This window comes from Dasypus novemcinctus, chromosome 12 (genome assembly GCF_030445035.2).
Source record: "Dasypus novemcinctus isolate mDasNov1 chromosome 12, mDasNov1.1.hap2, whole genome shotgun sequence".
Taxonomy (NCBI): domain Eukaryota; kingdom Metazoa; phylum Chordata; class Mammalia; order Cingulata; family Dasypodidae; genus Dasypus; species Dasypus novemcinctus.
In genome coordinates this window covers 62,614,613-62,632,846 of record NC_080684.1, presented here as the reverse complement: position 1 = coordinate 62,632,846, position 18,234 = coordinate 62,614,613, and the positions used below count along the sequence as shown (strand labels likewise).

Here is an 18,234-nt window from a genome sequence, read left to right as displayed (position 1 = left end):
TTGAGATAGACCTTAAAGGATGAGTAGGTAATATGTCAACTGGGAGAGAGAAGGAGGGATTGTATAGTTTGTTGAAAGGGAGAGAGGAGGGACAATGATAGCAAAGTGGGATAATATGGGGTATTTTGCAGAAAAAAATTTTTTATCTAGTTTTATTAAATTGCAGGGTATGTATATACAAAATAAAACAGGAAAAAAATAGATCCAAATTGTGGAATGTCTTCATTACAAGGTATACACCTTTATAATTTGATAGTGCAGAATCATGGAAGATGTTAGAACAAGACCATGAGAGAATTATTCTTTATAGAATATTATTCTGACAGCTGTGTATGGGTGCATTTGAAGGTGAGAGCCTGATTAGGAGGTTTATTAAAAGGACATTGAAATTGCCCAGAGGAAGTTGATGAGAGTATGAACTAGGGAAGTGGCAGTGGGCTTATAAAAGAGAGGAAGAAACTTAGAGTTTTGACACCCTAATTTATGGGTGTAGGAAGTTGGCAGAGAAAAAATCTAACCATGGCTATGAAGTTTCAAATATAGGAGATTAGAGAGATCATTGGTGTCATTCAACAGATAAAGGGAACTGAGGAAGAAGTAGTTTGGAAATTCAGATACTTGATTGTAGACATGTTAAGTTTCAGGTTCCAACTGTTATTTGAGATAGTGCATTTTGCAGATAAATAGAAATTCAGGACTGAGAACTTAGCAGTCCTGACTGAATTGGATAATAACAATTTGAAAAAGAACTAAATGAAATTAATGTTTAGCCAGAGGGACTAGAGAAGACCCTACTCCCAACCCCAGAGCAAAAAAGTGGAAAGAAAAGATGGGAGCTCTGAGAACAGACTACTGGTGCAATTATGTTGTAGGAACAGACAAGGAAAGTTGCTAAAAAAGTAAAAAGCCAAGAAAGTGGCTAATCAGAAGAGTGGGAACATCTGGTGTCCTGGTATAATAATCAAGAGGAGAGTTTCAGGTAGAAGGTATAGTTGAGTATTTCAGAAGGGTTCATTTATACACCAAGAAAAATTGCAAAGGGGCTTTTAAATACATAAATGAGTACTTAGATCCAAATCATGTTAGCCAGAGAAGAGGTATGTCAATCAGTACACTGCACAAAATGCCCATTTCAAAATATATACTATTTTCTTTACCCTCAACTCTAAAATAATAGAAATAAAAGAGTATTTTGTTGGGTGGTTGTAAGGATTAGACGTGATATCCCATGTTAAGGAAGGGCTGCTTAATGCCTGACACTAGTAAACGTTTATTAAATGTTAGTTTCTATTGTAACATTCAGTAAATGTTATCTGTTGTCTGGCTCTTTTATCATGGAGGAAAAAAATTTATTTCTATTTGAAGAAGGTGCCATTTTCTAGAGTAGGGGATGGCAGACTGCCTATAGGCCAAACCTCTGGCCCATTACCTGTTTTTGTACAGCCCATGGGCTAAGAATGGTTTTAACATTTTTAAATCGTTGGGGGAAAAAATCAGAAGACAGTTTTGTAACACAAATTCAGATTTCAATATCCCTAAATAAAGTTTTGTTGGGACCCAGACACTCTTATTCACTTACGTATTACTTCTGGCTGTTTTGGAGCTGCAGTAGCATAGGTATATAGTTGAAACAGAGAGTCGATGGTCTGCAAACCCTACACAGAAAAAGTGTGTGACACCTGTTCTAGTTACTACTTATCTCTGACTATTTACTATGACTGTAGTTTACTGTAAATTAAACTCAAATCGGTAACTGATAACCTTAGTACCTATCATAATGCATAGAATTATTCAGAGGTTCCCAAAATTTCTCAGTGCCTAGTGTCTTTTGTGTCCTTAATGTCTTGGTAATATTTTCACAGCACCACCTAGCCAAAAGAAATACTTAACAGCTTTATTTGTTAGGTAGTTAAGTTTAAATAAGTTAATAATAGCAGTTCGTGCAGTGTCCAACAGGTGTCTCTTTGCCTCTCTCAAAACTTTAAAGTATCCCATAGCGCTTCTGTAATTTTGCTGTAGTATCCTGGAGCACTTCATTGCACTGTTTGGAAACTGAAGAATATTGTATATGGTGTGTCTTAGACCCTCTTGAAAGGAATTAGTTACTTAAAGTATCAGAGATACAACAGTTTTTCCTATGAAGTTGTCCTCCAGCATCATTGGTTCTTTGATAAGCTCTTAGCCTGCTAATTATAGCAAACATTGACAATAATATGAAAGAATAGGTTTTTAAATGTATTAGTACCCTGTACTCGTGACAAGTACTCATTATAATCACTCATATTTAACTGTGATTGAATATTTAAACTCTGGAAATGAATTTGATGAAATGAACTAAAGATGTGGCATTTTTAGAGCTGTTGGAAAGTTTATGGAATAAATATTTGTACATAAAAATAGCTTTTAGTTGACATGTTAAATTTACATTTGGAGGGGAAAATCAAACAGGAAACTTAAGGCTATGATATTAAAATATTAAAATAAGTATCACAATTAGAAAATGTTATTACTTTTTTGTTGATTATGTTGTATTTAAGTTTTTTAAAACCAGAGTATAGAAAAGGATAAAAACAAAATTCATGTTTAGATTTTGTTCACTCACAAGCCCTATGTGCCTTGTTTTTATTAGAATTTTATTAGGTTCTTTCAGATTATCTCATGTTAAAACTTGAACTTTTATCCAGTGACTGTTAAAGATTGGCTCAATATCCAATTATTGAACTGTAGTTACAAAATTCTTTCTAAAAAGAAAAAAAAATGGGTTTTTTTCTTAACTTCACTTTTCTGTTTCCACACTTTCCATCTGTGTCTCTTTACCTCTTATTTTAATTGGCTTTAGTATGATTTCATTGCTCCTATCATGCCTGTGGTGGAATCAGTAGATCCTGCATCATGGAGGCAGGGCTTGCGCAAAACTGGCATTGTTCTTGTGCCCAATAAGGGTGAAAAATCTATGGTGAGGCATTTTTTATGTGCAAGAATTTATATTAGGTTATAACATAACAAGTTTAATATAAATATTGGTTCCAAAGATGCATGGTTTTAAGTCCTTATGGTGTGCTCGTTTCTGCTTTCTAAATATTTGCATCATAATTTTTCTGTTTGATATAAAATGTGGCATGTTTTCTTAAATCTAACTTCTAAAAAGTTAGTCCATTCTTTCTTTTTTTCCTTCAGTTTTTTAGATCTTTACAGTTTTTACTAAGTCATTAACCTAATTAGCAAAAGTGTTTTCTCCTGAAACTATTAACTGTAATTTTAGACATAGTATCTATAAACTTGTCGTTTTCCAATTTAAACACTGATCAGTCTTGATCATTCTTTTTTCTTTTCCTTAAAAAATAAAACAAAAAAGTTTCCAACCTCAGCTACAAAAATTTCTCCCAGAGAAGAAGATTTGAGAAAAGATGAGTCTCCTGCATCTTGGAGGTTAGGACTTAGAAAGACTGGCAGCTATGGTGCACTTGCTGAAATCACAGCATCTAAAGAGGCTCAGAAGGAAAAAGACACTGCAGGTGTTATGCGTTCAGCTTCAAGTCCTCGACTGTCCTCCTCTTTAGATAATAAAGAAAAGGTAAACTATTCCATAATCAGGTTTCTATAAAAATTCTAATAATTTGTTTTCCAGGAACATCAAATCAGTTAGGTATTCTACTGAATGTCATTAGATCTAGGTAGCAACTTAATTCTCACCTGACTTAATGAGTTATATCACAGTACAAATACACCTACCTTAAACATGTACCTATTCAGAATTGTAAGTACTAGAAAGAACTATTTGTCCAAAACATAAATTATGGGACTATAATCATTAGAAACCCCTTATCTTATTTGAGAATTTATAATAGAATATAGTAGGGAACTTTATTATAGTTCAGTAAGTTTTCAGTATTTTAGCAATTAGTTTATTTGAAAATGTGAGTATACTCATAGGTATCTGTGTTTTCAAGTTATTTGCAATTTCTTTACCTGCTTTTTTCATCCGACATAGTAAAAGCAACTTTGTCCTAATGAGTAATTTTACTAAACTGTATTTTTAGAGTATTAGTATTGCATCTAATAGGATGCACCATCATTCATTCAACACTGCTTTATATATTTGGATTATTTATTTTCTACTGCATTTCAGTGCTTGGACTATTTTTCCCATGTAATTTTCTTCCTTGGAAGAAAGGAAAGAGTGTTTCTCTGTGTCAGAAATTCAGAAATGGGATTTCTCATCAAATAAATTTATTTTTTATAAACTTATTACCCAGTTGTCTTCCAAGTACTTTCTGCCAGTATACTAGGAATATATCAGAATGCCATTGTCACAGTACTGCCAACCAGATTTGGATAAATATAATTGAAATAACTTTTGTTTTAAATATTTTAATGTACTTTTAAAGCATAAAAGGTTGTGAATAGCTTGTATAACGTAAATGACTGGGTCTTTTAAAAGAAATAGGGGTATTTTCACTTACGTACATTGCATTACTTTCAACAATCTGCTATAGAAATTTTACAGAAATATTAAAATGAGGAGGAATTTTCCTTCCTTTCTTATATTTAATGTGTTGTCTAATTCTAGTATAAAGAAGAAAGACAAATGAGTTGCAACATGCTGCCCTTGAGTGTTTGTAGTACCTGGCATTTAATGAACATCACTTTTAGAGTTTAGCTAGAAACTATGAAAATGCTATAAAGGAAACTGTGATGGCAGTATAATTGTACATTATTGAATAATCTCTTCCTAAAAATCTTTTTGACAGAGACTGTCATTATTACCCAGATTTACTTTTACTTATTTATTTTTCCTTTTGTGCAGGAGAAAGATAATAAAGGAACTAGGCTTGCATATGTTGCACCTACAATACCAAGACGACTAGCCAGTACATCTGATATTGAAGAGAAAGAAAACAGGTGAATTCATTATAATCTGCTTTTTTTTTTTAACTGTAAAATCTTATTATTTAGCATCAGAGTTAATACATGGGCACCATTTTAATTATGTGACCATGGATAAGTCATTTTTACTTTTCTGAGTTTTCCATCTTTAACGTGTGCTTTATATCTTCTGCTTGGCTTCTCTCACAGGGCTAAATGATAGTGTCTTTGAAAGTGCTTTGGCAATTCTAAAGTACTTTATACCTGCAAGTATCTCCTATGATGCGTGTGGTGGTATTGGCATTCCAAGTGGTCTCTCCCTTTTACCTTTGCATTATTTAAACTTGAGGTAGAAATTAGCTTTTAGAAAATATAAATAGGAAAAATCAGTCTTATAAAATTTTCTGATTAAGATCATGAGTCCATTCTATTTGTTCAAAGACATGAATACAGAATATCATAAGTGCCACTTTATAGAACTATGTTAAGTAGTTACTATGTAAAGTATTACAATGATGTGGCAAACACTAGTATAACACTTAATATGCGCTAAGCATTTTATAAGTTCCTTTACATTATTAACACATTTAATCTTCACAGTGGGCCTGTAAGGTGTACTTTTATTACTCTAATTTTACAGATTAGGAAACAATAGAAGTAACTTGCCTAATGTCACACAGCTGGGAAGAGGCAGAGTCAAGATTCAAGCACAGGCATTTCTGATATTCTCTACTTGTCCACATTCTGATGTCGCAGTTATCCATATTTATAATATATATAAGTCCTACATGTAAAGCATTCTATTTTGCATGCTTCTGATGGATGTGAGTTTTTAAAGATCCTATGTAAAAAAGACAGTATAGTTCTTAGATCCTGCTTTGCATTCAACAAATGAGAACTCAGAAGAAGAATCCAAGAGCAGTCAGAGAAAGCTGGAGGCATTGAAATTTCAGCTCACTTTTGAAGTATAGGTGGAGAAGGAGGGTTTATTTGTTGCAAAAAAATTTAGCTTGGCTAAGACACTAAGACTATACTAAATCATTGATTCACTCAGCAGATATTTATTGGACATCTATAGTACCATTCAGTGTACAAAGTCTTGGCATGTACAGAACTGTGACCCAAAATAATAGCTTAGCATTGTTCCTCATGAACTGGAGTGACACACTCTCACCATGTACATTTTATATCCGTATCTCCAAAAGATGGGACTACATAGGTTGGTTTATCATCATCCTATATGAAATGCCAGAATGATGTGTTAAACCATTTCACAAACAATTGCCCTACCTTGTGTTGAGGCAATAACATGATTGCCTTGGCCCTAAGTACTTACTTAATCAATTATGGCAAAGCTATTGGGATAAACTTGATATGGATGGCTTAATTTATCGTACCTGTATATATGGAGTTTCATTGATTCTCATATATAGTTTTGTAGCTTTTTATGTACCCTCTTAAATCTTATTAAGTTTTACAAGAACCATGTGAAAGTATATTTTAGATAAAACTGAGAAATAAGGAGGAAACATGGCTAAGTGGACTTTTGTAAGGTCCTTTCCAGTTCAAAAGTAGTTATCTCTGGGGAGCTGAAGTTGTTCAAGCAGTTGAGTTCCTGCTTCCCACATGGGAGGTCCTGGGTTTGGTTTCTGGTGCCTTCAAACGAGGCAAAAACAAGCAAACAACAAGCAGACAATGAGCACAAACAATGAGCAAACAGATGAGGGAGTTATGGGGCGGGGGGGAAGGAGTAGTTGATCTTGGAAAATTCTTAGTATTTTAATTGGTTCTCTTGCTGTTTATAATTCTCTGCAAACAACTGAATTTGCTGGAATGAATAGTACTTACCTTGTCACAATAACTATTTTTAATGTATCACACTGTATCACTTAGTCTTTTAGCAAGCCATACTGAAAATGATCACAAAAGTACCAGTTGGGTCCACTTTCCTTCTAAATTTCAATTCTATTTAAAAATAAAGTAGGTTCTAAGTAAATACCCTCAGAGGTTGTACTATTTGAGCATTCATTCAATAACTTATGAATAATTTGTTGCTTACTGTTGAATAGATGAGAAAAGTATCCTTGAGTTTTTTAATCCTTTGAAAATTAAAAGCTGCCACTTGATAGAGATAAAGGGAAATTTTTTATTTTGCCTCTTTTTGGGGGGAGGGGGATTTATTTTATGCTTGTCTGCTCATTTCTTCAAGATATCCAGTTTCTCATGTACTTCAAATGGTCTACTTGTAAAGAATTGAATCACAGGTACTACGTATTATCTTAGATATGTGAAGAAAGTGATATAGAAGCTTTGTGTTTTAGCAGAAAAATTGTATTTTTTTCTGTATCCATAATAAATTGGTTAAAGCTGGCTTATCTAGTGTTCAGTCAACTAGAGATTTTTTTTTAATTATTTATTTATTTTTAAAAATTACATTCAAATAATATGAGGTCCCATTCAACCCCACCGCCCCCACCCCCCACTCCCCCCACAGCAACACTCTCTCCCATCATCGTGACACATCCATTGCACCTGGTAAGTACATCTCTGAGCATCATTGTACCCCATAGTCAATGGTCCACATCATAGCCCACACTCTCCCACGTTCCGTCCAGTGGGCCCTGGGGGGATCTACAATGTCCCGTAATTGTCCCTGAAGCACCACCCAGGACAACTCCACGTCCCGAAAACGCCTCCACGTCCCGAAAACGCCTCCACATCTCATCTCTTCCTCCCATTCCCCAAACCCAGCAGCCACCATGGCTATCCTTCCCACACCCATTCCACATTTTCTCTGTGGACATTGGATTGGTTGTGTCCATTGCACATCTTTGTCAAGTGGGGGCTTAGATTCCACATGGATACTGGATGCACTCCTCCTGCTTTCAGTTGTAGACACTCTAGGCTCCATGGTGTGGTGGTTGACCTTCTTCAACTCCATGTTAGCTGAGTGGAGTAAGTCCAATAAATCAAAGTGTAGGAGCTGAAGTCTGTTGAGGCTCTGGGCCTGGGTGTCATATGATCAGTCCAGAGATTCAAATCCCCTAAATATATCTTAAACCCCAGCACCAACTACAATTCCAATAAAGTAGCATGCAAGTCTTGTGAAAAGAGATCCCCTCTGAGTCCAATTCCATCACGCAGAAACACCAGCTCCAAAGAAGGGCCATCTGCCATGGCTGTGAACCCCATCTGCCATGACCATAGAACCCGTGGGTCTCTTTATCCCTCAAAAGAACCAATACCTGGGGTTGTGTCCACTTTATCTGTCTCTTAGATTCTGCTCAGTTGTGCATAAGGGCATTCCTTCTGACAACCTCCAGACTCTTTTTTAGAGACTCACAGCCTTACAATCTCATTTCTCCTTTCCATTTCCCCCTTACATTAGGTCAAACAGCATTTTGAAGTCATGTTATTATATTCTGCTGATCCATATTGAACCTTTAATTCAAGGTCATTTTCTAGTTGCATCTTCAGCTGGTATGTGGTAGTGATCCCTCGGTGCCAGGGAGACTCATCCCCGGGTGTCATGTCCCACGCTGGGGGGAATGCGCTGCATCTACATGCTGAGTTTGGCTGTGAGAGTGGCCACATTTGAGTAACATGAAGGCTATCAGGAGGAAACTCCCAGGCACAGTGCTACTCTAGGCCTTGTTCTTATTGCAGGTGTATAGGCTCAAAAGCATAGCCATTAGTATCAGGAGCCCACTGTTGGGCCCTCCTTCCTTCCTGGTTCTTGCCGTTGCACCTGGGGGACTGCCGCTGCTCCCCCAGGGTCCACGACAGTGACCCCCCGGCCAGGAGCCCAGTACGCCCCCAGCTGTTGTTTTTAATTGTTTCCACTATGAGTATATCTAGACATTACTATATACCCTGGGCATATGCCCTGTATAACTCCCTGTCAACCATATATATCCTGTCAATAACATCCTATATCAGTCAACTAGAGATTTATCTGTTACTTCAGTAGATTTACATTCCAGTAATGATTCGGAGACCTTGTAAATATAATAAATGCCCTAAATATTTTCCTTATCATTGGTATTTATGTGATAGCTTTCTAATGGAATTTCCCTAATGCTACTGGTTTTCAAAATGTTTAGAAGTGATAATGCAGTGGATCACAGGATTAGCAGAGTTTTCCATCTAGTTTTGTTGTGTATCAAGAAGAGTAGGGAAACGGACTTGGCCCAGTGGTTAGGGCGTCTGTCTACCACATGGGAGGTCCGCGGTTCAAACCCTGGGCCTCCTTGACCCGTGTGGAACTGGCCCATGCGCAATGCTGATGTGCGCACGGAGTGCCCTGCCGCGCAAGGGTGTTCCTGCATAGGGGAGCCCCACGCGCAAGGAGTGCGCCCCGTAAGGAGAGCCGCCCAGCGTGAAAGAAAGTGCAGCCTGCCCAGGAATGGCACCGCACACACAGAGAGGTGATACAAGATGACGCAACAAAAAGAAACACAAATTCCCGTGCCACTGACAACAACAGAAGCAGGCCAAAGAAGAACGTGCAGCAAATAGATACAGAGAACAAACAACTGGGGCGGGGGCAGGGGCGGAAGGAGAGAGAAAGGAGAGAGAAATAAATAAATCTTTTAAAAAAAAAGAAGAGTATTTAGTAAGCAATTACTGAACGTGTATTATATGCCAGGCACATGCTAGACCTTGAAGAAATAATTTAGATAAGTAAAATACACAGTCTTCTCGTATATTCACTCTCTAATGATAGAGATGCATAGGAAAATTATTATATGACAAGTACTTAAGTAGGATTAACTTTACAAAGTAATATTTTATTGGTGCCTTTAATTGTTATAGAAACTGGTGGAAAATTTCTTCAACACATTATTAGGATAACATTTAAGAATTTTATTGTAGTGAATAATTGTGTATCTTCATGTCTTCATCATGTGTGGCTTGTTTCCATTAATTAATGTGGAATATATATCAGGGAAGAGTTAGGGTGATGTTATCCCTGACAGAGAGAAAACCAAGTACATGGTCCTGAGAAGGAGCAAGCAAGTATAGTTTTTATCAATACTTAATATTCTATGGAATATTATGGCCTGCTGAGGTTAAAGTAACCATCTCCCCCCATGTATAATATTTTCTGATCATAAATAATACTTCAGTAACCATCTTAATTTTCTCCTAGTATTTAGAATTATACCTTAGGAATAGAATCTTAGAATTGGAATTACTTCCACTTTTTTTTTTTTAAAGATTTATTTTATTTATTTCTTTCCCCTTCCCACCCCCACCCCAGTTGTCTGTTCTCTGTGTCCATTTGTTGCATGTTCTTTTTGTCCACTTTTGTTGTTGTCAGCGGCACAGTATCTGTGTTTCTTCTTGTTGCGTCATCTTGTGTCAGCTCTCCATGTGGGCGGCGCCATTCCTGGGCAGGCTGCACTTGTTTTCGCGCTGGGCGGCTCTCCTTACGGCGCGCACTCCTTGCACGTGGGGCTCCCCTACGCGGGTGGCACCCCTGCGTGACACGGCACTCCTTGCGCTTATCAGCACTGCGTGTGGGCCAGCTCCACGCCAGTCAAGGAGGCCCGGGGTTTGAACCTTGGACCTCCCATGTGGTAGACAGATGCCCTATCCACTGGGCCAAGTCCGCTTCCTGCTTCCACTTCTTAATAAATATTCAGAAGTGCTTTCCCAAAAGACTTTACTAGTTTCTATTTCTACTAATGTTTATTAATGTAAAGATTTTTTATCTCTATTTTAAAATCATCTACTCGAATCTGAAGTTTGTTCCTTTTTCACAGAGACTCTTCAAGTTTGCGAACAAGTAGTTCTTATTCAAGAAGAAAATGGGATGATGATCTCAAAAAGAATAGCTCAATTAATGAAGGGCCAACTTATTATAAAAGGTAATATAATTCTTAAGTAGCTTTTATAAATTCTTTTATATAAAAGTAAGGCAGAGTTTTTTTGGATGGAGTCCCTCAATGCCATGTAAGCAAATACGTGCTTTTATTTAAGTATTAACACTTTTATTTTTAAATAAAACTTGATGTAAAGTCACAAAATATGTTTAAAGAGGGATGAAAATTTGCTCCCACTTTATTATATGTTAATTAAATTTGCCTTTATTATAAAGTATGTTTTAAATTGTAGCATATTAAAAAGGAACTACTTATATAGTTGACTAGCACACTAAGTTGATATCTTAATTGATCTGGTCATCATTTGGTGACCTGGAAGGTTTCTACTCCTCTTAAAACTTAGAGCTCTGGAAATGCCCTGAATGGGAATGTTGGTAATACATTGAAGAGAGGGGGGGAGGGGAAAACCCCATAACTTATTTCTCTACTGAAAGCAACCAAATAGAATAATAAAATATGAACAAGTATAATATAGGCATGGGCCACTCCTAGGGATCTGACTCAGTGCTCAAACAGTTTTCTTAAAAAATATCAGTCTTATTCTCCCTGGATGAAACCAACATATTTTTCTCAGGTCCAGTTTGACATGACCATATGGTCTGAAACAGTTCAATAATATAAAATTTCAGATTAGATCATCTTTGATCTCGGAGGGTGGCAGGACCGGGTAAAATGATACACTACCAAATTAGTGAATTGTTTAGACTCTAGCAAGTTGTAGATGCAACTCTTGGTGCTGGAGCTGGTGGTGTATTTAGGAACACAGTTTTTTAAGATTTTTCCTAGCCTTGGGAATCTGTAAAATGTGTAGACATAAACCATAGAAGATACTGCAAACACATCCTATATAGATATGACTCTTTCCTTTAGTTGCTCCTTTGGTAGAAGACAAGATGATTTGATTAGTTCTAGTGTTCCAAGCACCACATCAACACCAACAGTTACCTCTGCAGCCGGGCTTCAGAAAAGCCTTTCGAGCACAAGCACTACTACAAAGATTACAACGGGTTCTTCCTCAGCAGGCACACAAAGCAGGTAAGTCACAGATACATTTTGTGTTCAGGTCTACTGTGTGCTTATGTATGTGCATGCCTTTTTGTTTAGAAGATTGTGGGGCTCTGGATTTTTTCATTTACCTTATTAAAAATTTATGAACAAAAATTGGCAATTATGCATGTCTGGAGAAAAAATAAGTTCCTCGATTATGAACTTTCCTTGAATTAGACTGTTTTCAATATAAATTTATCTCTTTAACAGCTCTTTTGAGCTTTTTGGTTCATAGTTGAAAGATGTCTCGCCTTGTTTTTTAAAAAAATCCATCCCTGGAGTCACGTTTTTAGCTGCTAGAAAGTGCTTTCATTGTTTAGCTGTTTTCCTTTTCTCTTTTTGTGTTGCTGCTTATGATGCTATAGTACCTCAAATCGTTTGTGGGCTGAGGATAGTACTGAAAAAGAAAAGGACAGTGTACCTACGGCAGTGACCATTCCTGTTGCTCCAACTGTTGTAAATGCTGCAGCTTCTACCACAACCTTGACTACAACTACTGCTGGCACTGTTTCCTCCACATCAGAGGTCAGGGAGAGACGCAGGTGTGTAAAGGTCCTAATGGTACTGCTGATACATCTTGCCCAGTGATGAAAGTTGCTGTTTTTGGTGTTTTTTGTTTTTTTTAATCTTCTGAAGTTGACCATCTCTCGATTAGACTAAATGAAATAATGTCAGCTTGTACTAGCAATTATTAGCATTTAAGCTTAGTAACCCACCTCTGACAGAATTGATGTTTTTGACTAAAGGCAGTAAACAAGGCAGTTGTCTTCTTACTGTGCCATCTTAGGATTTTTGGTGGTGGTTTTAATTCAGAAATTTTTTTACAATAAAGACCTAAACACATAAATATACACCCATGGAAAACTAGATATAACATATCAAAAACCAGTTTATCATTCTTCTCATTGTTCTCAGCCCCCCTCCTTCCCCCCCCCCCCCCCCCCCCATTATTCAGAAAATTTATGGATATCAAACTTTTAATTGTTTGGAGAATTTCATTTTAAAATTATTTGCGTGAGGAAAGGTTTCTATGCATATGAGTAAGCCAATTTTTTAAAGCAGTTTTATTGAGCTATATTCACATACCAGGCTGTCTATCCAAACTGTACAATCAGTGGCTTTTAGTATAATCACAGTGTTGTGAACTGATCACTACAAAAAATTTTAGAACATTTTCACTACTACAAAAAGAAAAACTCACACCCCTTAGCACTCACTTCTCAATCCCTCTATCCTTCCACAGCTGTGTAAGCCAATTTTAAGTATGTTGAATACATTCACTTAGTTTTAGTTCTGGTTCATAGTTCATTTAATTGAATTTTAAAAGAGTCTATGAATTTATTTTGTGTACTGAATTGCATTTAAGAGCATTCCTCACTTTTTCCTGCTGCTGCCTATGATATGTAATCTTTAGGAAAGAAACTTACCCCAGTCTCTTTTGTTATATATTTGCCTTACAGATAAGGAAACTGAAACCCAGAGAGAAGTAACTTCTCCGCTTTTGTGTAATTAGGGTGAGCGCTAAGACTAGACTTCAAGATTGGAGGGGAATCCCTCTAGTGTTCTTTCTGCTATATAACGCATAGTCCCTAGCTTTGTTTTAGCCTCTGAAAAAGAAGAAAATCTTAGGAAACTAAATGTGAACTTTATTTTCCTCTTTTATTCTTGCAAAATTAAATTAGCTACATAACTGATATTTTACTTACTGAAATATTTACCTAACAAGATTAATTTTGTTTTTTATCTGGCACATATTTTTCATTTATACACAAGGTCTATTAGCCTAGCAAAAGTGCCTTGCTTGTAGGAGGAGCAGCCTTACAGTAAATATTTGTGGTGAATGTATGAAAAGTAACAATTTACTATTTCGAAGGCTAAATCTTCTATGTTGTTTTTGTTGAGACTTGAAAAAGTACAATATATTATCTTCCCTATAACTGCATCTTTAGTTTCTGTCAAAATATTTGTTTCATTTCTATTTTTATGGTCAAATTCAATGATACATCTATAAAATACCACTGCAAGTGCTGAGCACTTGGTGATTTGAATATGAGTATCATATATTTTAATTACTCTTCCTTTATTTTTATATAAGTTGAAGCCAGTTTTAGGTTTTATGGTGCTTTCAGTAAGACTGTAGTCTACAGAAATTAGAGTATTGTAAAATAAGTTTGAAGGATTTGTTTTGTTGTGGAGTGGAGGGGGTGAAAGGAGGGAAGGTTAGGAATTCATCGTTATTTACTTCTTGCTTGACCTTAATTTTAAGGTCAGCATTCTCTCTGGGTCAGAATTACCTCTTCTGTAAATTGAGTTACATACCTTTTGATTTCTAGAATCCTTTCTATATCAATTATTTCCTGCTTTTTAAAAAATTTCTAATGACAATTAAAGCCTATTGCATTTCTCCCCAGAATTGTCAGTTTGTTTCAGAACAAATCATGATTCTTAACCTTGGTACTATTTTTTTATTCTTTGGGAGAGAGTTGAGTTTCAGTTTCTTTGAATTGATCAGGAAAGACATTAAAGATTGAGAATTAAGCATTTGGAGATAATTGCTAGTACAGAGCAAATTTCAATACCATAAGAAATAAAATGTGTCTGTTGACATTTTTCTTGGTCTGTATATTGGTTAGATAAAGGGGTGCTAATGCAAAATACCAGAAATCTGCTGGCTTTTATAAAGGATATTTATTTGAGGTAGAAGCTTACAAGTATCAGGCCTAAAGTATAAGTTACATCCCTCACCAAAGTTTATTGCCACATGATGGAGCAAGATGGCTGCCAGTGTCTTTAAAGGTTTCAGGCTTCCTGGGTTCCTCTCTTCCCAGGGCTTGCCCCTCTCCATGCTCAGCTGTTATGTTAGCTCCACAAGGCCAGCTGTAGATTATTAGACAAACAGCTTGTTTCTCTTCCTGGGGCCTTCACCCTTTCTTCATGACCAAGCTCCTCTGTGTGCTTACTTCCTGGAGCTCAAGCTCAAGACTCCCTTCTCTGAGGTATGGTTTCACTACAAGTCCCCACCCACCAAGGGGGCAGGGACTCAATGTCCTACTGACATTGTCCAATCAAAGCTTTAATCATTATTTAATCAAGTGAAAGGGAAACCTATGAATCCAATATGCTCTAATATGCCCAGAGGGACAGTTCAGTTTACAAACATAATCCAGTATCTATTTTTGGAATTCATAAACCATGTAGAACTGCTACTGTCTATATTATAGAGATTTTGTTTGTCTTACCTTGTTTCAACAATGTGTGCAATAATATTAATGTTTGTTTTGTTCTATGTAGAATAATTGTTTGCAATTTTGAATACATTGTTTTCCTCTTCTGGTCATATTTTAATTAAATTTCATTAGTGGTTTCATAATATGTGGTTGGAGATTTGCCAAAAAATGTATATATGATGATTTCAGAAAATATTTTGACTGAAAAAGAAAGTCAGTGTGTTTATGCCATTATATACCCTCATGTAATGTACATTTGGATATTATGGAAAGTTACCGTGCATGCTATTAAAGTTCCCCAGTGTTCTTTAATTTTTTTGTATTTATGGAGCAGGATTGGATCAGGATTTCCTGTTTTTATTGGTTAAGATTTCAAGGGGATTGATTTTTTGTTGGTAGTAGGAAGGAGAAGCTAGCTTTAAATAGGTTGAGCATGATAGCAAATTCTTTCACTGTTTAAGTACTCCGAATTATTCATGCTCTTCATACTGCAGAACAATACATCGCTAATAATTTCATATTTGTAGAGTGAATTCCCATGGAACTGTGGCTTTGATATAACCATGCTCTTCCACCATTTTCACTTTCCTCAGCCAACTCCCATTAACTCTCATTAATCTTTCCTTGAAAGGAAAAAAGTTGAGTGAGAAACAAATGTTGGTATTCAGTTTTTTAAAGATGTAGTTTGACTGAATAACCAAAATATAAATATTATAAATGAATATATATAATACTTCAGTCAATAAATGTCAGTAGAATTAGAAATCATTGAATAATTGCATTTTTTGAAAAAATCCTTAATTAAAAGGTACTTTGAATTGCTTAGAAAATTGTAAATCATTAAAGACTAGTAACACGTTAAATTATATAATCTGTAAAGTTATAAGAAAATGATCCAGTATGACAAAATGATATAGTAACGATTAAGTCAGCAATGAGGATTTGCTGGTATGTTCTACTGTCTTTTTGATGATCGCTACTTTGGAGTTAAAAACATAAAATATATAAATTACTTTTTTTCCTCTGCATCCTATTCTTAAACATCTGTAGATAGGTACCAATGGAGAGGAGAAAGGACCTGATTATCCAATGAAGGCATTCAAATACAGGAAATATATTAGAGTGATAAACTAGATTTTTATTATTAAACTGGGGCAAATGTTTATGGAAAATTAAAATGAACATATTTTTAACAAGTCTTTCAACTGTTAATTTTTATCTCCCTAACCTTCCTAAGGTGTTAATTCAGGTACGATAAATAGATTTATTAACTTTGATGACAATTTGAAACTGTGTTGAAAAGGAATCCAAGCTCATTAAGAGAGTGTGATGGTTGATTAGTGCTGTCTGCCATGGGAGGGAAGACAAATGGCAACACAAGTTTTGCATGGTTCACCCTGTTCTTAACTAAATACAAAAACTTTTACTATATAGAGTAAGGGTCAGAACTCAGTAGTGCATGGTTATAATTGCTTTCAGAGTAGCTTATGAAATGCTGAAGTGATTCATGTAGCCATCTAACCTTCCAGAAACTTTTTAAAATAGAATTTTTTTGAAGTATATCCTTCATATCTCAACATACATAAACAATATATATGTGAACTTATAAAACCAACATGCTTATTATCATATAGAGCTCCCATACATCACACCACCATCTGCATCTTGCGTTGCTGTGAAATGTTTGTTACAAACTGTGAAATGGCATCGTCAAAATATTGCTGCTAACTATAGCCAATATCTTAACATTTGATAGTTTCCCCCAACCAACTTGGTTATTAACACCCTGTATTAGTATTAGTATTAATATTAGTATTTTTTAAAGATTTCTTTTATTTATTTCTCTCCCTTTCCCTCGCAATGTCTGCTCTCTGTGTCCATTTGCTGTGTGTTCTTCTGCATCCACTTGTATTAGCACATGGCACTGGGAAATTGTTTCTCTTTTTGTTGTTGCGTCATCTTGTTGCATCAGCTCCCCATGTGTGCTGCGCCACTCCTGGGTGGGCTGCACTTTTTTCACACAGGGTGGCTCTCCTTGCGGGGTGTACTCCTCGCACGTAGGATTTCTGTATGCGGAGGCACCCCTGCGTGGCACAGCACTTTTTGCGCGCAGCAGCCCTGCGTGCGGACCAGCTCACCACACAGGTCAGGAGGCCCTGGGTATAGAACCCTGGACCCTCCATATGGTAGGCAGACTCTCTGTCAATTGAGCCCTGTCCACTCCCCTGTATTAGTATTATTATACATTTGTTACAGTTGATGAAAGAACATTCTTATATTTATTTGTCATGTAAACCACAGTTCATCTTTAACCTCTGGATTCCCTCTGTTATACAGCCCCATGTTTTACACATCCATTCAAAATTTATACTCAGTGGTCTCATTTTCATCACAGAGTTGTACTGTGATCATCTCATCAATTTTAGAACAACGCCATACCCTCTTATACCCCCCAATAGTTGTCTTTTAGAATTGATATATCTTCTTTGCCATTGCTGCAAAAATGTTACAATATTACTGTCGTCCATAAGTTACATTAGTTGCTATTTTCTCATTTATCACTATATTAACATTATAAAATAACATCCTTATATTTATACTGTTAACCACAATCTTCACCCACCACTGCAATCCCTATATTATGTATAACCTGGATTATTCTCTAGCTTCCTTTCAATTGACATTTAGGTCCACAGACTACTCCTTTTAGCCACAATCTCACTTGTCAATTAGTAGTGTTAGTTATACTCATGGTAATGTGTTTCCATGAACTCTATTCATTTCCACACTTTTACAATAAACCTTGTTAAAAATTCTATATACAGTGAGCATCAGCTCCCATTCTAAATACACATTCTATTTCCTAGTAACTTAAACTCTAGAGTTTACCTCCATGCATTTACTCATTATATTTAGTTCATATTAGTGAGTCCATACAATATTTGTCCTTTCATGTCTGGCTTATTTCACTCAGCATAATATCCTCAAGATTCATCCATATTGTCATAAATGCATCCCAATTTCATTTCTTCTTAGAGCTGAATAGTATTCCATTATATGGATATAGCACATTTTATTCAGCCATTTATCAGTTGGCAGACACTTGGGCTGGTTCCATATGTTAGCAATTGCAAATAATGCCACCAAGAACATCAGTGTGAAAATGTCAGTTCACATCCTTACTTTCAGTTCTTCTGAATATATTC

General features: G+C 36.1%; 1 protein-coding gene across 6 annotated transcripts in view; it reads left to right on the top strand.

Moving 5' to 3' along the window:
• The window catches only part of PPP1R12A (protein phosphatase 1 regulatory subunit 12A), a 221,214-nt gene that overhangs the window by 164,529 nt on the left and 38,451 nt on the right, over positions 1 to 18,234 (top strand). For 2 of the 6 annotated variants that reach the window (XM_058308478.1, XM_058308480.2), the window contains exons 10-14: positions 3,356 to 3,574; positions 4,808 to 4,902; positions 10,635 to 10,739; positions 11,625 to 11,789; positions 12,167 to 12,343. In XM_058308478.1, the coding sequence (XP_058164461.1) occupies positions 3,356 to 3,574; positions 4,808 to 4,902; positions 10,635 to 10,739; positions 11,625 to 11,789; positions 12,167 to 12,343 (761 nt within the window). The remainder of the gene's footprint in view (positions 1 to 3,355; positions 3,575 to 4,807; positions 4,903 to 10,634; positions 10,740 to 11,624; positions 11,790 to 12,166; positions 12,344 to 18,234) is intronic. The other 4 variants (XM_058308479.2, XM_058308481.2, XM_058308482.2 and 1 more) reach the window with 4 other exon arrangements.